A 25,970-nucleotide genomic window follows, 5' to 3' on the forward strand; every position below is an offset into this window, starting at 1 on the left:
AAATTGGAACTGCATCTTCTGGAACCGTACTCCAAATTTCGCGCAACCCACTGCTGCAGCCAACGCATACTGCCGTGTCAGTAAAAGTGACAGCATAAGCAAGAATTTGGACACTTAAGTGTACTTGCTGTAGAAATTTGGGGCTGTTCTAATTCGCAGGCTTATATTTACAAGGCCGTGCGACATTCTTTATTATTTCCGTTCACGGTTATCTGCAGTTCTGAATACCTGAAACATGCGCACTTTTATGTCAAGGGCAGTGTGAAGTGTTTTGGTCTTGTTGACCGAAAACTAGACAAAATGGTAAATTCAGATGTAGTTCTACATTGTAAGAGATATTTATTTTGTGAGTTAAATGTATTTCAGTGAAATTTTGGTATGTCGTTGAACGCAACACCTGTGTCGAATCCCGTTACTGTGACTTGCATTCTTGTTTTTGCAGCATAAACTGAAGTCTTCACAGAGAGATAAAGTGAAGAAATTCATAGCATTTACCCAAACCGGTGAAAATACTGCCATATTTTGTTTATCCCAAAACGATTGGAAATTAGACTTGGCTTCTGATAATTATTTTCAGAATCCAGATGTCTACTTCAGAGAGCCCAAGATCTCTGTTGACAAGAAGAAATTGGAGCAACTTTTCAATAGATATAAAGGTTATATACAATATTGAAGTTTCTGTACATTATTTCTAATATACCTTTGGATACAGATCCTTTTTATCATTTTATGACTGCCACATTAGCTGTTGTTGTACTTCCTAACCTGTAAGTTGCATATAGCAGCCTATTATTCCACATGACTTTTCACTATAAAATCTTGTTTCAGATCCAACTGAGCCTGATAAGATGACAGCAGAAGGTATTATGAAGTTTTTAGAAGACCTTAATCTAAGTCCAGAATCCAAACTAGTTCTCATTATTGCGTGGAAATTTAGAGCAGCTACGCAGTGTGAGTTTACTAGGGATGAATTTATGAATGGAATGACTGAATTGGGGTAAGATAATTCATGAGTAGCATCAAGAAAATAAATTGTCTATTTTATTGTTATAAATTTTGGACAAGACAATAAATAAATTGTTTTCTGTTAACAGTGCAGATAGTATCGAGAAATTAAAAGCTAGGCTACCCTCATTAGAAATTGAACTGAAAGACCAAATGAGGTTTAAAGACTTTTATCATTTCACTTTTAACTATGCTAAAAATCCTGGCCAGAAGGGGCTTGATCTTGATATGGCAATCGCTTATTGGAACATAGTACTGCAAGGCAAATTCCAGTTTCTGGACCTTTGGTGCAAGTTCTTACAGGTATGTTGTATAATTAATTTCTCTAATGTAGACGTACTTTCTTTTATTCATCCTTTCAGTCATATGATATTCATTGTACAATGATGTAGGGTATGTCACAATTTTTGCAAAAGTGTCTGGCATTACTTCCACTTATTTATTTAGGTTCCTCACTTTCATCTTTCCTGTCCTGCCTCTCTTGGTCAGTTCTTGTTCTTTTCCAATCCTAAAGGTATTAGTTTTGTGAGGCCTAGAAAGTCTTTTGTTTTCACTCCCCTTGTGGCTATTCCTTTTTTTTTAAATTATGAATAAAACATTCATTGCAGCCAATGGCTATTATGAAAAAAGAATTAGGTTTACACAGATTAATACTGTATTAAATTACACAATCTCGCACTCGTCAGAACAGAATTTCTTCCAGTATTCACATTGGAGTTTGCAGTACATTGCGGGTATTTTTCACAAATATTTCCACACAAACACAGTCCAGACCTGGCTCATGGAACCGTTTTGTTTCACACTGTTTATAATGAAAATCATGGATGACGAACCTACTGTAGTCGTCTGACGAGAAGTCGCGTGCATGCTGGGTAAGGGGTGCGGAGGGTAAGCATGGTTCCTGCGCATGCGCCAGTCTTAAGGCTTGACAAGAAACATCGGTTCTGTCCGCAGTGATTCTTGTGAAGTTTCAAATTGGTAGTGCAATTGCGCTTTAGTTACTGTATAATGAACAGTTTAATAATGAACATGCATCTCTTTCAGAGAGCTCGCTCTGTTTATCACATTTAATGTTTGTAGCTTAGTGCAGTATGTGTTACTCGTGCCGTACCTACAAGCTGCCGCGACTTCTTGTGAGACACAGATAGTAGTAGCTACAGTTTTGCCAGAAAGTTTAGGGACACACTATCATTTAAACATATGCGACCCTCTCCCTAGGCCTATATTATTAGGTGGTATAACTGTTTTTAACTATTAATTAACATTGGGAAAAGAGTACTTTCTTGGCGCAAACTGGGCGTTTCTACGATGATGGTTACTCTTTCTAGAATTTTTTTTTTTAAGCAAACAAATATTTTGACTTTTTTGACAAAATGGCTGAGTAATTAACTGTAATGCAATTTCGAATCATTGCTGGATTGTTTCCAAAGTATTATATTTGAAATAAGCTTGCATGAAATGTCCGTTGAAAAATTATTTTGCAGATGTCTGAGCATTTTCTGAGTTTTGAATTTACTAGAGAAAAGTGACAGAAATCATGGCATGAATTGCTTGATATAACTTTCTAACGGAATGCCTACAGATCGGATCCCAAGGAATTCTGCTCTGCAAACAGCGGTGTGCTAGGTGCTTCCATTCGGAATTTATATCGAACAACTTATGCCATGATTTCTCCCACTCTTGTCCAGAAAAACCAAACTCGGATAATATTCGGATGTTTGCAAAGTAAATTTTCAAGGGACATTTCATCATTGCAAATTTAAAATATAATATGTTAGGAATGATTCAGAAATAAATTAAAAATCAATCATTTATTTTGCATTTTGATTCAAATATTTGTGTAAAATGTTCTAGAAGGAACAACTATTGTTGTAGAAACTCCTAGTTTGGTTCAAAAAAATATTAGTTTCCTAATGTTAATTAACAGTGAAAACATTGTTATGCCACCTAATAGTATAAGGACAGGGTCGCATATGTTCAAATTACAGTGTGTCCCTAAACTTTCTCGCAAAACAGTATATGTTTTAAGGTGCATCTAGTCTTTATTAACCAGTGCATCAGTGACATAAAGGTCTCTCCATATGCTCTTCTTTTTAAATTGTATTTCTTGCAGTAGGCTAGTTGTTTGTATCCTGGAGTGGACTGTAGAGGCATTTGGAGATGAAGTAGTTCCCGTGTCAACTCGTAAACCAATCGTGAAAGAGTTGCCTTCATTTTTCAGAGTGTCAGACCTCTTCCATTTTCTCTCTTGATTAGTGTTGAAGAGGATTAGTTGCTCAGTTAGGTAGCCCTCTACTAAGCACATTCCAGTATATAACACATTTACTTTTATAATGTAATGAAATATTTCACATGCCATTGTCTATTAGTCGACCAAGCTACTAGCACTGCCATTGGCTGACATGACATCATTCCCAGAATTCCAGACTTGCAGCTTCCGTTACAACTTGCGCAGAATTAAAACACAAGTAAAGGTTCTGTTGGTGGTTGTAACCTATCTTTGTAAATGCAGGGTAATCTCTGTCATGAGAACAGTGGGGCCACACTCCCTTCGAGAGGCATTTTTTGTTCTATGGCCATGGTGGATACTGTCCGCATCGCAAGAAGAAAAAAGAAATTTAGTAGCTGTAACTTAGTTCGGTAACTTCCACCGCAGTAGTTCCATACCGAGTGAGTTGGCTGTCTGGTTAGGATTGCGCAGCTGTGGGCTTATCTTTGGGATATAGTGGGTTCGAACCCCACTGTCGGCAGCCCTGAAGATGGTTCTCCGTGGTTTCCCATTTTCACCCCAGGCAAATTATGGGTCTTTATCTTAATTAAGGCCACGGCTGATTTCTTCTAACTCCAAGTCCGTTTCTTTGTCATCGTCGCCACAAGACAGTGTGACGACAGGCACATTGTTAAAAAAAAGTAGTTCCGTAACAGTTTGTAGCACCTAAAGATGCTATATTGGCACTCCCGTGAACTAACCAGAAAAGAGCATCACCTCTGCTGAGTCTCCATCTGTAATATGTAAGTGTGCGTTAACTAGAACTGTACCGCCCAGTTGCACTTCTTCTTAAAACAATAATTACTATCACTACTCCAACAATAATAAATTTGCAAGGTCTAGGGAGCCTTTAATTTTCACACCTTCGTGGCTCTTCCCTTTCTTTTTCCGATATATTCATTCTTTGAAATATCAGACGTCTTCCATTTTTCCTTCTGATTAGTGTTTATAGAGGATGGTTCCCCAGTTGTACTGTCTCTTAAAACAATCTCTTCCACCACTAACATTAAGATTTAAATTTAAATTTCTATGTATAATAATATAATATACTAGCTGATGTACCCATGCTTCGCTGCGGAATTTTACATTGTATACAGAATTCTAGGTTAAGTAGCGTACACGTTGTGAGGAAGATTGTATCAAATTGTATAACACTTACCGTTACCCCAGAAACACGATAGGGAAGTCACCAACGTATTTTCTCATGTAAAGACTGGGTGAGGGAATTTTCATTATAAAGGCAGACACAGCAATCTCCACCTGCAGTTTTGCATCCTCAGAAAGACTGTCATAGTGGTTTTTCCAACTGAAATCTACATAGGTCATTACAGTGACAAGAGTAGTATGTCGCACTTAGAAGCAATGCTATCATAAATACTCGATCAAATGAAAAACCACACATTTCCTCACTTCTCACAAACAGTACTACGCTGCCGATCGAACAGTCCAAAGTTCCAGAGCTGGAATAACCAGGCCGCAGACAACTGTGAACACTCCTAGTACTCAATGTTTTCATTCCTTCCCTTAGGAGGGGGGCTCTGCCGTATTCCGTTAGATTTACATTCTGTGCATTCAAATCAGCGCGTCAGAGTAGGAATCGAATGCTGGAATACTATGGTGAACCAGTGTTTTACATACCAATAGTATTAGAAAATTTACGAACCAGAAGAAAGACATGCTATAGAAGGAAGTTATCTATCTCTCTGGCTATTTCCCCACCGATATTCAGACAGGCTGTTATATTTGATACACAGCAGTAATCCCATCTAGCGTAAATGACTGGCAGCAGAAGAGACAAAGAACATCATAACAAACTATGATCAATGTAATGTTATTGTTGATCAAATTCATGAGCTTTCGACATTGTGGGCCTTCCGACTCTGAAATACCACTCTTACTATAGTCGGTACGGTAAAACTGAATAAAACATACATTAACAGAAATTGTATTCTCTATAAATTTTGTTATGTGTTATTGTTCAATAGGCAGTAACATAGGTATTTACCGAGCTCGATAGCTGCAGTCGCTTAAGTGCGGCCAGTATCTGGTATTCGGGAGATAGTGGGTTCGAACCCCACTGTCGGCAGCCCTGAAAATGGCTTTCCGTGGTTTCCCCATTTTCACACCAAGCAAATGCTGGGGCTGTACTTTAATTAAGGCCACAGACGGTTCCTTCCCACTCCTAGCTCTTTCCTGTCCCATTGTCGCCATAAGACCTATTTGTGTCGGTGCAACATAAAGCAATTTCAAAAAAAAAAAAAGTATTTAAAAATTAAATTTTAGGTGCCTTCCCCAAAACTACCATTTTATCCAGGACGAATAAAATTATTTATAGCCTAGACCAGGGATGGCGAACCTTTTCCAACTAGCGTGCCATTTTAACTCTGGTTTATTATTCTCATCTGTTGACTGTGCCACTTGTTGTTTTCCATTTCCATTACGGGATGTCTACAACCTACAACACCCCCCCCCCCCTCGCAACTTCCTTTCAATTTCCCGATTATGTTTCATAATAAGTTATTTATTTATTTATTTATTTATTTATTTATTTATTTATTTATTTATTATAAATATTTGCATAACGGGTGCAATATATCTTGTAAATACTTCCTCCATTAGCTTCATTATCTTCCCATGTTGTAGTTTGTACGCTCAACAATTAAATTAATTTCTCCCTCATCACATTTCCATGAGGAAATCTAAAAAACAGCTATCCTGGTTTGTAAGGTCACATTCATGCTTTCATCAAAACATACTGCATATATGTGGGAGTTATCCAAATTAGCTTTCAACTGCTCCGAAACTTCTGCACTCATTTTTCTTATTCTATCCTTGACAGCAGTTCAGCTGGCTGGGATTCCTTTAATCTTGTTAATTATTAGTTGTTTGTTAGGGAAGTTTTCAAATGATGTGTCGGACATCAATAAGAAACTTTCTTTCAACAACTCACCGTCAGAAATCTGTTTCCCATGCATGCTGTACTATGCAGTGAGACAGATAGAAAAAGCCGCACTGATATTCTTCCTGGGCCGGAAAGATTACACTAAAGAACTAGTTTGTTTGTGTAATGTTGGATATTTTGTGAAATGAACTCTCTTCTTTCTTCATTTGAAATGGAACAAACATTTGAATGGCCAGTCTCCAAATTGCGCTTTACATTAAATATGGGGGATACAACTGTTTTCGAACACAGGCAACACATCTTTTTAACAGTCCGAATTCCCTTGGCCAGAGTTCTTGAAAAATACGGTCACCACCTTTGTTAAGTTTCTGTTTTTTTCGGCACCGAAAACATATTGGCGATGTCCGCATACAAAACCAGCAGAAAACGACACTATCTCACTTGACTTTCGGACCTATCAGTGTAGCAGTGTTGCCATATTGGACGTCCGAATGGAACTAGTATTTAGATTTTCGTTATTTATTTCTTACACGTGAAACACTGTAAGATATGCACTGTCTGTAGTACGAGACGTATATGTAAAATATTATTATGTTCATGTGGCGTGCCACCGAAATCGTGTCCGCGTGTCACCTAGTGACACGCGTGGCATAGGTTCGCCATCCCTGGCCTAGACTGTAGTTTCTTATTCCCTGACTCTACATACCGATTTTCATTAAATACTGTTTACCCATTTGCTCGTGGTTCAGCGTTGATATGGACTTAGCAACAAAAATCCAAATTTATGAATATCTCTGTTATCATAGCCGGTACGGTAAAAATATATAATACATAAATGATCGGAAGTGTAATTCCATATAACATCAGTTATGTAATATTTATCGATGGGACCACTAATAAATATTTGAGAATTACGTTTTAGGTCTTCCCTTAAACTACCATTTCACTCAGTATGGATAAAATGATTTATAGCGTGGATTGTAGTGGCTCATTCCCTGACTGTACGTACCAGTTTTCATGACATTCTCTTCAGCAGTTTTCTCGTGATGCGCATACGTACATACAGGGGGACAGAAATTACGAAAAATTAAAAAGTGCATTTGCTTGTACTGTGGACTCGTCCGATACCAAAATACCATTTTTTTAAATTCTGAACAATGACCAGACAAAACTCTTATTTTATATATCGTCCCCACTATGCAAACTAGCGAAAGTGAAAAACTAGGGAATCTTTAGTTCTGAAGTTTTGGTCTCGAATTTATTATTTATATAATGTCTACCCTCTGATAAAGTCTCACATCTGCAGCTCATTCTGTATGGCTAACGCACAAAACCAATCATTAAATATAAAAATTGATTTGACATGACTAATCACAACTTCTTTCAGCACACATAATTTTTTGATAATTTTCAGATTCGTTGGTTTGCTAGATGAGGGGGAGGGGGGGGGACGATACATAGACAAGTCAAGTGCAATAAGTTGATGCACAATTAGTAGACTGCACCTATGATTAATGATCACGAGTTTTCAACAAGACAAGACGAGTGATTTTTATTCTCAGTGTAACCTACGTATATAGGTCAGTTATATGAAAACAGTCAGCTGAAAAGGAGCAATTCTCGTGGAAGAGGGCTTAAATACTTTTTAAAGATTCTATATGTTTTAATATTTTAAAATGGAATTTGACAGGTGTTAAAAAGAAAAGGGCAGAGTGTGGGGTAGGACTGTTCATCAGGAATGCTGTTGCACACAACATAGTTTCTGTTAGGCACATAAATGAACTAATGATGTGGGTAGATATGGCAGTTGGAGAAATTAGGGCAAAAATTGTCTGTGTATTCACCATGTGAGAGTGCAGATGAGGATGAAGTTGACAAGTTTTATGAAGTATTAAGTGACATCTTAGATAGGGTCACCTGCAAGGATAGGATAGTACTAATGGGCGATTTCAGTGCGAGAGTTGGAAATAAATCGAACCGAAGGATACGAAAGGATGATTGGTAAATGTGGGGAAGATACGGAAGCTAATAGGAATGGGAAGCGTTTGCTGGACTTCTGTGCTAGTATGGAATTAGTAGTTACAAATACATTCTTCAAGCATAAGGCTTTTCATTGCTACACATGGGAGGGTAGGGGCACCAGATCCATAATAGACTATATATAATAACAGACTTCGAATTCAGGAAATCTGTCAGGAATGTGAGGGCATTCAGGGGAGTTTTTTTTATACAGACCGCTATATGATTTGTAGTGAACTAAGTATCTCCAGGCTTAGGGTAGAGAAATTGATGAACTCCGTCTGCAGACAAATAAGGGTAGAAAATCTCCAAGACGAGGAAATTAGTCCGAAGTATATGGATATGATTAGTGAAAAGTTCCAAAGAATGGACAGTAAGCAGTTTCAGGATGTAGAAAGTGCATGGGTGGCATACAGAGATGCTGTAATAGAAACAGCAAGGGAGTGCCTAGGAACAATTGTATGTAAAGACAGGAAAAAGCGAACATCTTGGTGGAATGATGAAGTGAGAGCAGCTTGTAAACGTAAAAAGAAGGCTTATCAGAAATGGCTCCAAACAAGAACTGATGCAGACGGGGAATTATACGTAGATTGAAAGAAACAAAACAAAACAAATATTTGTTGAATGCAAGAAGTCATGGGAAGATTTTAGTAAAAACCAGGAAAGGTTAGGTCAAGCATCAGGGAAACCTTTCTGGACAGTAATAAATGATCTTAGGAATGGAGGGGAAAAAGGAAATGAATCATGTCTTGGGTAAATCAGATGAACTTACAATGGATCCTCAGGCAATCACTGGACAGGTGGAAGGAATATTTTGAAAATCTTCTCAACATAAAAAAAATCTTCCTGGTGACGTCGCAAACAACCAAGCTCTTGGGGGGCGGGGGGGAGGGAGGACAATACTGTTGGTGAAATTATGCTTGATGAAGTAGAAAGGATGGTAAACAAACTCCATTGTCGTAAAACAGCAGGAATAGATTAAATTAGGCCTAGACATGAAATTGTGAAATACAGTGGGAAGGTAGGGATGAAATGGCTTAATAGAGTAATAAGATTTGGATGGAGTGTTAGTAAGATACGTTCTGATTGGAGAAAAGTATTAATTGCACGTATCTCTAAGCAAGGGAACAGGAAGGATTGCAACAATTACCGAGGTATCTCATTGATGAGTATACCAGACAAAGTTATTACTGGCATCTTGGAAGGGAGGGTGCGATCAGTGGTTGAGAGGAAGTTGGATGAAAACCAGTGTGGTTTCAGACCACAGAGAGGTTATAAGGATTAGATTTTCAGTATGCATGAGGTAATTGAAAAATGCTATGAGAGGAAAGGTGAGTTAAATTTGTTCCGTAGATGTAGAGAAGGCATATGACAGAGTACGGATGGAAAAGGTGTTCGCCGTACAGGGGGACTATGGGATTAAGGGTAGATTGTTAAAATCAATCAAAGGCATTTATGTTGACAATTAGGGTACTTACAAGGGTTAGACAAGGCTGAAATCTTTCATGTTTGTTGTTCATAGTTTACATGGACCATCTGATGAAAGGTATAAAGTGGCAGGAAGGGATTCAGTTAGGTGGAAATGTAGTAAGCAGTCTGGCCTATGCTGACGACTTGGTCTTGATGGCAGATTGTGCCGAAAGCCCTTGGAACTTGAAAATAGGTGAAGTGAGTATGATATGAAAATGAACCTTTCGAAGACTAAATTGATGTCAGTAGGTAAGAAATCCAAGAACATTGAATGTCGGATTGGGAATGCAGAGCTGGAATAGGTAGATAATTTCAAATATTTACGATGTTTGTTCTCCCGGGACGGTGAGATTTAAGTGAGATTGAATCAAGGTACAGTAAAGCTAATTTAGTGAGCTCGCAGTTGCGATCAACAGTATTCTGTAAGGAGTCAACTCCCAGACGAGACCGCATTAACACCATTCACTTTTCAGACCAACTTTGCTTTACGTGAGTGAAAGCTGGGTGGGCTCAGGGTACCTAGGAGAATAATGGAATCTGTTGTGGAGGGTAAGAGGAGTAGAGGGAGACTAAGAGGACGATGGTTAGAATCAGTTTCTAACAGTTTAAAAATAAGAGATATAGAACTAAACAAGGCCACAGAACTAGTTACAGATAATTCACAGAGGCTTGCAAACTGAACACTGAAAGGCATAATGAAGATTTATTATGTATGGCAAAAGATTATGTAATGATACACCTGAACAAAATGTTCCATATTTACTAATGTTGTTTGCAATATTTGCTTTAACAGAAAATATGATGTTTATCTTTATCACCTATTCAGTACAATGTACATTGTCAATGTCAGTATGGAGCCATAATACTGTTTTAATGAGTTCCTTTAAAGAGAATTGAAAAGCAAAGAGATAAGTGTTTCCAAGAGGGGAATTCTTTTGGTAACCTGGTAAAGGAAGACTAAGAAAGAGCTTAAACAGACTTAGATGATTTTGACAAGTACATACTTAGCATTACACAAAAATGAAGAACAACTGGTAATCTGTATAGATGTAGCAAGAATGTGGGTCCTCTAGCTCCAGTTTCCAAGGGCTATCATTTATGCAGGTGGGGAGGAGGGTTTTGTTTTTAACCCTCTTCTGATATTTAAATTAGGCATGATATGAACTTCATGAATTTTGAGAAGTGGCTAAAAATTAAATTAATATCTAACTTTCCTCCTTGAATCTGTCTTACTGATAATGTTCCTGACCACAATGTTAAAATTAACCTTGCAACTAATTCTTCATGACGAAAAAGCAGATGTGGTTGACTGGTTTACAACCATTGAAATTTCTTTTAATCTCAGAACATGCAAACTAGAATTACATTCTCTGATCAAACTCAGGAAATCTGATTTTTTTTGCTAGGGGCTGTACGTTGCACCGAATTCTGTTTTTTAAACACATGAAATTTATGTTCTTCCTACTCAATTCTAAGACCCCCCCTCATTGTTCGGAAATAAGCCTGCTTTAAGAAGTTTCGACACTCAGCTGTGACAGGATTAGTTTTCTAGTTTTACACCACCTCAATCCCGGATGTTATCATTTCTTTCCATCCCGTATATAACAATGCAAAAAAATTGATAGTTTCATTTCAGGGGCTAGGAATAGTGTAGTTCATCAGCCAGTAAGATAATGATAGTAGTAGTAAATGTTATAGGTTTACCGCACAACTAAAATCTAGTTGTTCCTCTTCATATGACATTCCTCCACACTTTGGAACTCGGGGACAGAAAATAAGCACTGACGGCAACTAGACCTTTCACTTTCTTAGTACCCCCTTTGGATGGGGGACGCAGGCGGAAGAATACACCCATGGTATCCCCTGCCTGTCGTAAGAGGCGACAATGGTATGCTGAATTTTGAACCATAATGGTAATGAAGTTCATAATCATTGTTCGCCGTCTTTTTTAATTCTAGCCGGTGGATTGATTTTGGAATTATTTTTAACTTTGAATATTGTGAGTTGGATCCGCTGATTATTTAACGTTCATATTCATCCATTCATTCTTTATCAAGTTTTGAATTCTGGTCAGTGGTTGAATTTTGGAATTTTAAATTGTCATTACATTTCATCTCATTTTGTACCATTAAGGGCCAATGACCTGGATGTTGGGGCCCCTTTGAACAAGCATCGTCATCATCGTCACCACTTTCTTAGAAATGCAGCGGTCATTCAGCGGCAGAGGTTTATTTTATTGTAAAGCTACAGATGCATCAAGCCCCATGGCACCATAGCCCTTGAAGGGCCTTGGCCTACCAAGCGACGGCTGCTCAGCCTGAAGGCTTGCAGATTACGAGGTGTCGTGTGGTCAGCACAACGGATCCTCTCGGCTGTTATTCTTGGCTTTCTAGACCGGGGCCGCTATCTCACCGTCAGATAGCTCCTCAATTCTAATCATGTAGGCTAAGTGGACCTCGAACCACCCTCACGTCCAGGTAAAAATTCCTGGCCTGGCTGGGAATCGAACCCGGGGCCTACGGGTAAGGGACAGGCATGTTACCCCTACACCACTGGGCCGGCACAGACACATGGGTGTCGTATGTAACGCACCTTCAAATACCATTGGACTGAGCTGGGATCAAACCCACCACCTTGGGCATAGAAAGCCAGCACTGTATCGTCTGAGACACTCAGCCTTACAGAGCCAATATGAAACATAAGTTATTCTCATGTTGGAGCCTTACTTCTGTTGCATGTTGTTTGATGTTATATTCATAGTTGCAGGCAATACCAGCATAAATAGTTGTGGTATATGCATCACATTTGTGAAAATAGCACAGTGATTTGTCTTAGTTGCACTATATGCGACATATGACAGTTCGTCTGTTACCTTCAAGGACCACGTGTGTGTTATAATAGAGTGCTGACTTCCTCCATCCTCATAACAAGTCCATCCTATCACTCAGTTTTCTACCCTTATCTCTTTTCTGACCTCCCAATTTGTTTACAAGGTTCTGCGCGTACACCTGGAAATTGTGTTAAAATCGCCTAACAACTTCCCTGCAAGACTCTGTTTTCACATAATTACCGTACATAAATACCCTTTCATCTACCGTGTACACATGTGGAGGCATTAGAATTATATCCCAAAGTAACACTTCACAACTTGAGAACAATCGGAGTGACAGATCAACACTTAATACACATTCCAAACACGGACCTGAACTGTAAAGTGCGGCCGTTCCTGTGCCGTTGCTGCGCTCTGTAACGAGAAGTGATGAGTCAACGGGAGGCAGATGGGCTGGGCTGGTCTGGGTGCGTCTGCCGGCCAACCGTTGATAGAAACTCCTGTATATCACATGAAACAAATTTGTGTGGCACATTATTGCTTTGCTTATGGTTGATCGTTCGTGATCACAGTCCTGATGGTAGCAGAGAAGGTTGTTCACTTCACTTCTGTGTGAGATTTACTTTACAAACTAGAGATCAACCCTACAAGTGCCATGAGTTCTACATTGTGTCGCCAGGTGACAAGTTTCAAACTAATATCGTTTAGTCCATACTATTATTCTAGTCACTGGAAATTCACTTAAGTAGTTTCTGTAATATGATCCGAGATTGCAAGTCGGCAAGCTCAGAGACAATGCAGACATTGCAGGAAAAGCTGCAGAAATTGTGAGGTGCAACTACTAGAGGAGACTCATATCAAAGGCCTTGGAACTGTATATTTCTTCCAGAGAGGATTGTTTATATATAGCGCTTATTTGTGCAATTTCCAATTAAGACTTGTTTTGGTTTTCCTCATTTTACTTGTACACCTCTGTTGCAACTGCTTACAGATTTCCTTTTTACTTATAGCAAATATATAAACTTCGAATTGAAGAAGGGAATGTTCAATTACTGGACCATTCCACTCTTCGTCATACAAGTAGCAGTCAGTCTTTTCAGCTACGGGACTCATGTCCATGATTTCAAAACAGGATTGAGCATCAGAGGTTTACAAGTATAATGCAGGTCGGCCTATAATTTAGGAGTTTTACTGATGGGCGAAAATATCTATGAGCACTAACACTTTCATCCTAACAACACATATTTTTGTGTGCCTATGTATGAGGCTAGAAGTCAGAGAGGCTAGCAAAAAAACAAATCTCCAGACCTCTTCTTCAGAATGTAGTCAAGTAAAATGCCACTGCATCACACTTATAATCATTAAAACTCTTTAGGTACATGTCAGATTTTTTGATACTGGCACTGCAAAGCAGTTGGGACTGTCAACAGTATCTATTTATGGCACTTGTTGGGTTAAGTGACTAACCATTTCTCAGTATCGTTATGTGTTTTGTACCATGTTCTTTTGATCCGACAGGAACATCACAAGCGTTCAATCCCGAGAGACACCTGGAACCTGCTCCTGGATTTTGCCCTCATGATCAACGATGACATGTCCAACTACGACGAGGAGGGAGCCTGGCCGGTGCTCATCGACGACTTTGTGGAGTACGCCCATCCAATCGTGTCCTCATCCTGCACCCCCCACAGCACGCAAGTTTAACAGTGGCACTGTCGTCTAGGGACGTTAGCTATCGTCGTCATCATCTCATCATAATAATGAATGGCCTTGTTATAGCACTTCAGGGAATGAGCCTGTCTGTCAACATTCAACTTGTTGATGAGTTTGTCGTCTTCCTCCTCGTCTGTCTGTGTACGAATATCAAGTTTGCTGTTTGCTCATGACCATATATATTTCTCCCTTGCTTTGGAAATTTTTTTAGGTTACATATATTTTTTTTAATTGACGATTCGGGAATGTGCAATTTTTTAAAATGCAACATGTCTATATTCATTACTTACGTTTTGGTATTATGTTTTTAGCAGCTTTGCTGCCAGCGTTTAGGTGTGAAAATGTGAACCTTGTGTAATGCATATACATTCAGTCATCAGTCGTGAGAGGATAGGTCGTAGTTTTTGCATCTTGATTGAGAAAGGTCATGAAGAAAAGTCTGTTCCTTCTCTAGTGTTGAGTAATAAAGGGAACGGAGTAGTGGCATTCAAATTTTCATCCCACAAGTAAGGCTGAAAACAAATCAAGTTGTGAATGATTGGAATTGCTATATTGTAATTTGTTGCATGACAGCAAGCCTGTAAAGATTAAGCGAGATCTATGAAACATGTGCATTCCTCAGAAGTTTAAAAATGTGCGAGCATTAAGTAAGATGGTGAAAATACCCTCAAGATAATTCAATATCACTGCCGCATATTTGATGTCGATCTCTGGCCATTCCACTGAATATAAAGTGAAAATTGAGACATCTAATCCATGCTGCCGTCTGGTATTTGGATGATGTGGGAACTCAGAAGAAGTATATGAACTAAAGCAGGCACATGAAGTTAATATTGCTGCCTTAGTGTAGAACGGAAAGTAATAATAATTATTATTATACTCGGCACTTGTAAAATTTCTGCTTGTCTTTTTTAATCTAAAAACGTTGTTTGAGATGAAACCTCACTATCAAACTTGGAAATCACTGTATAGAGCAACTGTGTATGAAGCGAGAAGTTTTGAGTTTGGGTCCCAGTCGGAAGCGTGTGATATTAATTCTCATTTTCTTCATAAACATGATTTATGTATTTATTTATTGATGTGGTTGTATTCCGTGCTTGGGATTCAAATCTCGGATCTTCTGGTTTGGTCCCAGCTGCTCTCCCGTCACATCCATCAGAAAAGAGCAGGCCTGTAGCGGGATTCCATGTTACATCAAAAGCATGAACAGAACTATAATGAACTACCGATTGGGATTGAACGTAAGGAGGTTCTGATGCAGACAGTAAAATAATGATCGTTACTACTTGGCCATAATTTGTCTCACGATTTTCTTCACCCTCGTATTGAAAGTAAATGTTGGATACTAACAATTCTTGCTTTTCCCCTCTGAAACTTCCATCCTGTGTACATATTATAATTGAAGTTTTGTTTATTTTTGTTTCATTTGATCACTCACAACATTCTACTCTTCTCTCTCTGGTGGATGTAGTTTCACTGCCAAGGAAAGCAGTGTAGAAAGTTGTGAACTGTTAAATCCAGAGAGATATTCTTTAAAAAAAAAGACATCGTACAAGTATAAAATCTACGTATTTACTGAACTTGGTTGTACTGTTCCTTGGGCATATTCAGTGATGTAATAGCACTATTTTTATTAATCCTGTACGCGGTGTGCCAGAAGTCTTGATTGGATATTTATAAGATATTATTGTGAGAAGGAAAATAATGTAAAAACTGTAGTGAAATGAATAAGACTCATTGTAGAGGTGAAGAGGACAAAAATACTTGTACAATTAATGTCTCTATGCCCACCTTCTCATACACTCAATGCACAGCTGGATTTATTACCATTTGCCTTTTCTAGCTGTCTTCAGCATTTCAGGAACGATCATTCAGAGGGCACGGGTAATAATTCTTTTAAAAACACTAATGGAGTTCATATGAATTTCATTAATCTTTTCCTGTACAGAGGACCACAACCAAATGTCACGTTTCGTATAAGAAATAAATTGACAAGAGGGTCCACCTTTTCAATACAGTATATTGTGTACATTATTTCCAGAGTACTGGGCTGCTTCTTCCTCATCTCCACTAGTCTGAAATCCATCATCTCCATATTAGATTCCGTTGAGGTCTTCACTCATAACCCTGAGCTTGGATGATACACATCGGGTCAGTGCGCTCTGGGACTCGCATAGGCAGGGGCGCCACTCTCTGGGTAGGGCTGCTATCGAATATATCTCCATATTATCTGGTAAAATTCAAACTTGTACTTTTGAAGGCAGTCTACTTGCGAGTACTAAGCAAACAGCATAGTATGGTTCTGAGGGGTAAAATTCTAATCTGATTATATACAATATATTACCGTACAGTACAAAAATTAAATTTATAGCTTATAAACATTTCATATAGTTCAGACTTCAGAGAGGCCAGTTGAGAGGTCTTGTCTCGTACAGTCCACACTGGAAACTGAACTCGGATACTGTCCTCTATCGGAAAACAGATGACAACTTTTCACGTCCATGTTGCTTGCATAAAATACATTATTTCACCGTGAAAAGCATCCGATCGTGACTTTTGGCCATTCCTTATAAAATCTATGCATTTACTGAACTTGGTTGTACTGTTTTCTCAGGCATATTCCTTGTATCACTGCCTGATTGATCTGTTTAATTCAGATCTCTCTGGCATCCGTTCGTGACTTTTGGCCATTCCTTATAAAATCTATGCATTTACTGAACTTGGTTGTACTGTTTTCTCAGGCATATTCCTTGTATCACTGCCTGATTGATCTATTTAATTCAGATCTCTCTCTCTCTCTCTCTCCCTCTCTCTCTCTCTCTCTCTCTCTCTCTCTCGGATTTTGTCGACTCTTCCCTGTTGAATGGTAAAATTTCACAGAATATCTGTAAATCAGTTAGTGCTGTTTTATTGCTGCTGTAAGCTGCGTTCCTAACATGCCGACTTTTTGTGAAGGAAATTCAAATGAAAAATTTGAGCATATAAAACAAAATAGAAAATTAACCCTAGAACAGTCATTGTTAAACTCTTTGCTGGTAGACGTTTTATAAGGAACTTACATGGTCAAATACTGGCATGTGATTTTAAACTATATCATATATTTATAACCTGGCATTATTATGCAACATTGTACAGCTAGAGACTAGCTGATTGTAAGGTTTTAAACAAATACTGGTAAGTATTAAACTTGAAAAACAGGAGAATTAAAATTTAAAATAAAAATTCATGTTCCTTATTATACGAAATGACACAACTAAATCTGATATGTACAAAACAAAGGAAATATATCTCCATATTCATCATCATTTTCATTTTGCCTTGTCCAGCTCCTGCTAGGTCGGGGTGTTGATGATATCATCACTGACTTTTAGGCTATTACAATGGGGTTGCCACTCCCAAAGGCATTTTAGAGCTACTGCCAGCAATTATTCAGGCTGTCCCTTTCATGGGGAACAGACACCCTTGCAGTCATCCCTAACATGAGAAACAAATGCTGCTGATGAAAAGTGTACTCATACTATTCCCCAAATACAGGGCTGCCTCTTCCCCAATCTCCACCAGCCCAAAGTCCATCTTCTCTGCGGTAGATTCCGTTAAGGTCTTCACTCGTAATCCTGAGCTGGGACTGTTACCAGATGCTACATACCGGGTCAGTGTGCTCTGGGACTCACATAGACAAGGGCGCCACTCTCTGGGCAGGGCTGCTACTGAATATTTCTCCATATTAACTGGTAAAATTTGAACACTGTACTATTTTAAAAAATATAGAACTGTTGAAGGCAGTCTGCTTGCAAGTACTCCACATGCAGCGCAATATGGTTCTGAGGGGTAATTCTAATCCTAGTGAAACTCAACATCATCAGCAGCACTCGTGTGTTGAGCGACAGCTTTATTGTCTTCAAAATAAAATCCATCAGTTTCTTCTAGCCAGGCACATAATCCACCTTCTCTAGGAGTTCTTTCATTCATACATTAGGACTAGATGAGAATTATATACACTAAATTAAATATATATTACACTTACTATGCTAGTAAGCATTACAGAACTGCCTAATTAACATATAATAACCCCGAAATTTAAGCACAGTGTTTATATCAATGCGTGGGCTAGTTCTTTACTTTTTTCACACATGGATATTGAAGTTAAGAGATAATACTCATTTAATGTGCTTTCTTACAATGTAGGAACTTGAAATGTCATGCTATTAATTAGCATAAATTGGTAAATAAGTGAAAATATTGAACCGAGTCAGTACATCAACATTGCTGGTAGAGAACAAGGCAAACACACTGTTCATTGACTGTTGCTGTTCCTGGGTTAATTCTAAATTTATGTTTATATCCCTTTTTGTTTTAAATAAGAGGATCATGGTAATTGAACATATGTTGTTAACATCCTTCGTAGTTTTCATGTACGCCGTTTTCATGTAGGGTGAAACATTGTTGAGGGTTTTCTATGCCAGTTTGTTGTGTGATAATCATGTATGTTACATTCAGCAGACAATCTTGATAGGAAGTTTCAGAGTGGGGTAAAGTTTACTAAAGACTTCATTTTTGAAAATTCTCTTTTTCATTAAAAAAAAAAAGAGTAGTGAAGAAGTGTAAGTAGAATTCATGTGTCTTCTCTTCTGAAGTGAACCTTCCTTTATGAGTAATTTTTAAAGAACTGAGGGACCATTCTGACAGGAGAATCATTGTATTTATGGCCATTTTGCTGAAGCATGTAAAGAAGGCACTGTTGGTTGATTGTTGACTGGCAGTGTAGAGAGTGGCGTTTACTTGTACTTTTATTTGTACACTAATAAAATAATAATCTAAAGACCAACTAGTCTGACTCTTTTCTGTGAGATTGTGAGCTGTACACTATTTCTGCTTAAGTGTTAGCTTTCTTTTTAGACTTAAGTGTTGATTTTTATGTAAATGAAGAGAAAAAACATTTAATATATATTTTTTGTCCTAGCCCTTTCTTCCTCTTTGTTTTCCTTATTTTGTCCTGTCTTGTTCTGTTGAACAGTAGATTTCACATCTGAGTCATTACAGCCTGTATCAGTATTATAAAAGAAGGTGTGAGATGTGACCTAATTTTGTGGTACACATCTCAACTCAGTTAAATGACTATAAGCTAGAAAAGCGTTGAGAATTCTTCTTGCTCAAGAGTCTCAAGGCTGCTAGTGAAAATCTCAAAATCTCCTAAATTCTCACGAGTCAAAAGTAAGTGTCTGAGCACATGGCTGCGGGGTTTGGATCCCATAGCTATCAGCTTGCATTCGGGAGATAGCGGGTTCGAATCTCACTGTTGGCAGCCCTGAAGATAGTTTTTTTGTATTACACAATTTTACCTTAAGCAAATTCTCGGGTTGTTCCTTAAGGCCACGAACGCTTCCTACTCCTAGCCCTTCCATCATCGCCATAAGAACTATTGTTTCGCTGCGACATAAAGCAAATTTAAAAAATAAAGTAATAAGTGTTGTGCTCCCTGCACATACATGTGCAAATCAGTGTACTGTAAACAGTTCTCTTGAAACGTAGGATCGTGATTCATTACATTTAAAAAATTATACTCTCATGACACTATTCAGCATTTTAGAATTTCTTTCGGAGTACTGTATATTGGATGCTCTTTTGTTAATATTAACATTACTGCTTATTTGCAAAACTCACTTTCGGAATTCTCGAAAACAAATAAATATTATGTGCAATTAAACAACAATTGAGTTGTACCGGATGAGTTAGCTGTGCGGTTAGGGACGTGCAGCTGTGAGCTTGCATCCGGGAGATAGTTGATGTATAACTGGTTTCCATCTTCTGTAAAAACTGACTTCAAATTACAGGACTGATTTTGCAGTCATAACTATGGTTTGTTCCCAGTGTACTAGTTTTGAAAACAAAAATACACTGGGCATGATTCACCGTTTAAAGGGCCAACCCCAAACAATGCTAGTAATCTCCCTGTTGCATTAACAGTCACACACACATTCATTTTCCCCAAAATAGGTATACAGATTACATTATTGGTAAATAATGTTTTATTATTGCGCTTTCGCTCATTTCTCACATAGCCATTTCCATCTGTAGTTTAAATGAGATCTAGAAATAATTTTTTTCTTACGTACATTGTTATAAAAACAAGAAATATAACTTTGGCACATGGGAACACATGAATGTTAATTATAATATACAGGACTAGAAATAACAATAGAGTAAAATAATATATTATTATTGGTCCACCTTTTCAATACAAAATGAAAATTACATAGGGACTAGTTTCGACCTAGTAATAGGTCATCATCAGCCTGAAGTAAATTAAAGCGTAAATATCGAAGAAAACATAAACAATGTAAACACAAGTACAGTCGTTTTAAAGGTACATACCATGTGGGAAGTTGAGTAGAGATATATTAAAAATAATAACTCTTCCAATTGTCGAAGCACTGAGCGGAAGTTATGTAAAGTTCGGTGAGCCGTATATTATAAAAGACCACTGTGCACTAAATGATGTAATAAAGAAGAATAGTAGGTTGAATGCTGGCTTCTTCTTAGCTGTTGTATATTCGAAGAAGATTACGTCGTATTTTATAAGGTATTGATAGACGTCAAAATACATGGATGTTGGAAAGGCTCTTCAGTTTTTTGGAACAAGGCAATTGTTGCGCGTGGAGGCTTAGGAAACCAGAGAAGCGCTATATTATGTTAAAAAATAGAGATCCTGTACTTGTGTTTACATTGTTTATGTTTTCTTCGATATTTACGCTTTAATTTACTTCAGGCTGATGATGACCTATTACTAGGTCGAAACTAGTCCCTATGTAATTTTCATTTTGTATTGAAAAGGTGGACCAATAATAATATTTTATTTTACTCTATTGTAATCACAGTTCAATACGGATCTATCATTATGAAACTTATTTCTTTTAAGGACTAGAAATAAGTAAGGGCCCATGTCCATAGTCGCAGAAGTCCCTTAGCACATGTTACACAACATGGGCATTATAGCCATCACGGAGTGAATCTTGTAACACTATGGGTAATTTTTGTGTACAAACTGTAAAATTGCATGAACGTGAAGTACGTGCTTTGGGGTTAATTTTAGGCTGGGCCGGGCACAGAAGAGAGGAATATGCTTGTCTTTGTCCAAGATGTCTCCATTGCTCAGATGTCTCGAGCATGTATCTTTCACATAGAAGGTTACTAGTTTGAACCCTACTCCTTCCTTTAATAATGTTAGCACAGTTAAAGACAGTGCAGTCGTCCATATAACAACATAGAATGTCCACCAACTTATAGGCTAGTCTTGAGCCTTAACTTGTCGATGTCGCAGAGGAAAGTAACACCGAGAACATACTAATGTTTGAAAGACCAGCATGTCGTGTTCGTGTCATGTTCTGCTGAGTTCTTTGGATTCCCCATGGCATGGAGTCTACCAAGTTGCAGAAATGATCCTTGTCCTGGGTGAGAACTGGTTTCCACTCCTCGGTGGTCTTCTGTAAAGAATTTGGGCCTCCTTCACTTTAACATCGCCCTTACCTTCTCTATGACAATCAGGTGCAGCGACTTCGGAGACCCGTACAAAGCCATGTTTTCTGACCTCCTCCTTATCAACACCTGAACAACTTTGGCTTGCTGAACCGAATGGTTATCCTCTTGTAAAACAATGTCTTTAGGATAGTGTTCTGAGGCTAGAGGAAGCAACGTGTTCTCAAAATATCAATATATTTATGAACAGTTAACCCGGTTGTGGATGTGCTGCAATACGCCTGTGCCATCACGAGAGATCCAGCTCCAGCATGACTTTTGACGCTGGTTCACATGGCATGGGTCATATCTGATTCCAGGCTCATTCTGACAGGCCCTTGCAAGTCATTTGAGATTCATGGCTCATCGGAGAAGATGAAGCTTCCCCAATCTGCTTTCTGCCAACTGACAGTCCACAGCATGCTCCTCTGTCTTGGCCTCCTTCCCAACAGCTCTCAGACTATGAAGATAGCAACTTCTCAAATGGTTGAATACTCTATGAATCAGTGTAGTATGTTAGCCTCTGGAATCAGTCAATCACTACTGATCTGCATTTAGGGCAGTCGCCCAGGTGGCAGATTCCCTATGTGTGTTTTCCTAGCCTTTTCTTAAGTGCATACCTGCCGACCCTTCCAGTTTACTCAGAAACTTTTCATTTTTAACAATTTTTCAGATTTATTTTTATTTATTTTATTTTTGACCAATATAACCTCCAGTACGGTCAATACTCTTCCCTGGGATGAATTTTTGTATGCTTGTGTAATTTACGCAAGCTCATTTGCAAAGTAATTATTTGATGCTTTATTTGGCGACTGTATCGTCCATCGCCCTACGTGTATAGTGTTTCCCGCTCACTACAGCAGCGTGTGTGCTTTAAGCTGGGAATTCGGGACGGCAATCGTCCTACAAACGAGAGAGGCTAGCCACTCTGTTAATCGGGAGAAGAATGAGATTGTTGTTGTGTGATTCGTGCGCTGTTAACATCGTTCCTGAGCGTACTTTCTTTGGAGTTGTAGGCCACATGCTTTTTTTCTTGCGATTCTGTGCTTTTCCTCCTGTCGAAGTCGTATGTTAATGTATGAGACACATTGATCTGTTTTGTATGTAGTAGTTTCGCGTATTTCAGTGCATTTGTTTTCATTCTTACTTCATAATTTTAATGACTTCAATGTATTTTAGAGAGTTGTGTCGGTGACAGTTTCTGGTATTTTTTCTGTACGTTATGGCCAAAAAACATAAACATTACCTCCAAGTGTTCAGAGATACCTATAAAATTGAATTTCCGTTAATTTTACAATTGAATAAAGGAAATTATTATGCATTTTGTTCCGTATGTCGGTGTGATATACATTCGTATATATGTGTCATAAATGAGAATGATTGGGTACATTTTCTTGTAACCATTTTTATGTTTTCTTAGTTTAAGATTTTAAACTTAGTGGTCAATTCACATTGTAACTGTAGATATGCACGCCTTTTATCTCGTTCTTTTTTCACCGAGACCGTGGCGCGTTATATGTGATGAAATCCAAGAATTAAAAAATCTTCCTATTTTTTTTAAAGTTGGCAGATATGTAAATGATTTCAAAGAAGTTGGAAATGTATTGAACATCTCCCTTGGTATGTTTATTCCAATCTGTAACTCCCCTTCCTACAAAGGGGGATCAAATATAAACAGGATTTTATTTTTTATTTATATTCATTTATTTAAAAACACAAGGCAGTTACAATTTATTTTTCCACATAGTTTCCTGCTTTGGAATGCATTTGTCCCAGTGTATGGGCAGTTTTTTGATGCGATCATCATAAATAGAACGGTCGTGTCACCAGCCAGTTCCACACTCCCGTCATCTTCAAATCGTTGCCCTCCTAGAGCTTCTTTAACAAATGGAACTCGCAGGGCGGTAAGTCCGGGCTGTAAGGAGGACGATCAAGTGTAGTCCAGTGCATTTCCTCTAGCTTGGAGACAGAGCTGCAGTATGGGAGGATGACTTGTTTAATCGGTTGGTCTTGTATTTTGCTGCGATATGCAACCCTCGCCTTGTTCAACAGCTTGCAGTAGTAAGCAGCATTGATCGTGCGTCGCTCATGCGAAACATCAATCAGCAATAATGTCTTTGGTAACCGCACAAATGTTTTCGTCTGTAATGCTGGTCCGAGGACGGCAATCGTGTTAGCGATTTTCCACATGTTCTTGTCCTTCCTTGAACTTATGCCAGGCAAACACACGCGTCCTTGACAATGTTTGATCACCGAACAGTGCAGTCAATCTCTGGCAAATTTCCGCCCCTCTAACTCCTTCACGAGCAAGAAATGTTATAATTATGCATTGCGCAGTGACAGGGTGCACTTGTTGCTCCAACGTCGTGACCGTTACTGACGAAACAGCGGGAAATATGTAACAACACTCTCTCCCCACTGCTAACGGTCCAGCCTAAACACAGCAGAAGCGTAGGGCCAGTCCTACCAACTGTTGATGTTCAGGAAAAATAATCCTGTTTATATTTGAGCGACCTTTGTATCAGGGAATATTTGCCCAATTTGTCCTCTTGAATTTCAACTTTATCTTCATATTGTCATCTTTCCTTTCATACCAGCCACGTTATTAAATGTATTATTCAAACATGCCACAATTCTACCTACCTGGTATTACCCAAACAGATTTACAATTGCACACAAAAAGAAAATATGCTTTAATTATACTCGCAAATAGACAGCCTCTCACTGCTGGGTTCCGTGGTTCAAATCCCGGTCACTCCATGTGAGATTTGTGCTGGACAAAGCGGAGGTGGGACAGGTTTTTCTCCGGGTACTCTGGTTTTTCCTTGTCATCTTTCATTCTAGCAACACTCTCCATTATCACTTCATTTCATCTGTCTGTCATTAATCATTGCCCCCAGGAACCTACTATGCTGGCATAGCAGGGGGAGAGGTGATACTCCCAGGTGGCAGATTGGCGGGTCCTGACCGGCTTACTGGCGGACATAAATAAGGGAAATAAAATACCTCTCACGGACCAAACACACAACCCCCTGTGTGAGGGGGGCGCAGACAAAGAATACACCCACGGTCTCCCCTGCCTGTTGTAAGAGGCGACTAAAAGGAGCAACCAAGGGATGATTATATAACCATGAAACTCCTTGTGATTAGTACCACTGCACGGGGAACACCATGGGTCGCTGTTCCTTGCGCGAAGTACCACTATGTTTGGTATCAAATGGGTTTGTGATTAGTAGCAAACGAGGGAGTGACGGCTTTTACAGTACCTGTGATTAGTAGCACTATGTGAGCGACGCCATAACATGATGGAACGCATGGTTCTGGCTTGCCTATGATTAGTACCCACTATATGAGGAACACCACGGGTAGTACGAGTCCCTGTGGTTAGTACACTTAGGTGATGAGCACCATAGGTTTGCGTTGCCTGTCAATGGCGCCGCAATGTGCAAAACACAGTAGGTCTGTAATACATGTGCAAATTTCATTACCTGTGGGTAGTACCATAATGTGTGGAATACGCGAGTCTACACTACTCTTGATTAGTACCGCAACATGACAAATACCATGGTTCCACTTTTCTAGCATAAGTACCATTATGAGGGGCCGATGACTTGGATTTTGGACTCCTTTCGACTACAAGCATAAACGATTCAGTATCGTGCTATAAAGGCAGTCCATTGGTCAGTAATACTATTGTTTTACGCCAGCTTCTGTGCATGTGAGGCACTGTGGGTCGGTTCCACTGATCGTTTTAAATTCATATCCATCCATTCATTCTTCGTCTTCATGTTTTGAATTGTGGTCAGTGGAGGATTTTGGGTTTTTAATTTGTCATTTCATTTTGTTTCATTTCGTACCGTTAGGGGCCGATGACCTAGATGTTAGACCCCTTTAAACACCTAGCATCAAGCAATTGCCCCAGAGGAGTGCGGCAGGCTTCAGCAGCTGGCACAATTCCTATCCTTGCCGCTAGGTGGGGGGCTTCATTCATTCCATTCCGGACCCGGTTGAATGGTTGCAAACAGGCTCTGGATTTTCATCATACCTGCAAATGTAACACTAGTGATTTTAACATTTTAACAATACGGCTGTGTCAATCCGTAATTCTCGCAAATTACAAAATAAACCATGACTGTATAGTGCCAACGTGTCAGATTAATGGTAAATGTAAGAAGCCGTATCGGCAAGTAGGGTCCCTAAACTGTATGGCGACACCGAATCGAACTCAACGGTTAGAAAATAATTACAAA

General features: G+C 38.8%; 1 protein-coding gene across 1 annotated transcript; it reads left to right on the plus strand.

Annotated features, from left to right (window-relative positions):
- The first annotated feature begins 53 nt into the window (after window positions 1–53).
- On the plus strand, window positions 54–16,273 carry SCCRO (defective in cullin neddylation 1 domain containing SCCRO). The gene is made up of 5 exons (XM_067158120.2): window positions 54–303; window positions 443–656; window positions 829–997; window positions 1,095–1,308; window positions 14,014–16,273. Exons 1-5 carry the CDS (start codon window positions 301–303, stop codon window positions 14,197–14,199), a joined length of 786 nt encoding a protein of 261 aa, XP_067014221.1. The 5' UTR covers window positions 54–300; the 3' UTR covers window positions 14,200–16,273.
- The last annotated feature ends 9,697 nt before the right edge of the window (window positions 16,274–25,970 follow it).

Source organism: Anabrus simplex, chromosome 14 (assembly GCF_040414725.1).
Source record: "Anabrus simplex isolate iqAnaSimp1 chromosome 14, ASM4041472v1, whole genome shotgun sequence".
In the NCBI taxonomy this organism is placed as follows: domain Eukaryota; kingdom Metazoa; phylum Arthropoda; class Insecta; order Orthoptera; family Tettigoniidae; genus Anabrus; species Anabrus simplex.

Bases quoted from the DNA above. Each gene is read 5' to 3' on its own strand.
- SCCRO (XM_067158120.2), top strand. The intron at 657-828 runs GTTATATACAAT...ATCTTGTTTCAG, and splicing joins ACTTTTCAATAGATATAAAG to ATCCAACTGAGCCTGATAAG. The intron at 998-1,094 runs GTAAGATAATTC...TTCTGTTAACAG, and splicing joins AATGGAATGACTGAATTGGG to TGCAGATAGTATCGAGAAAT.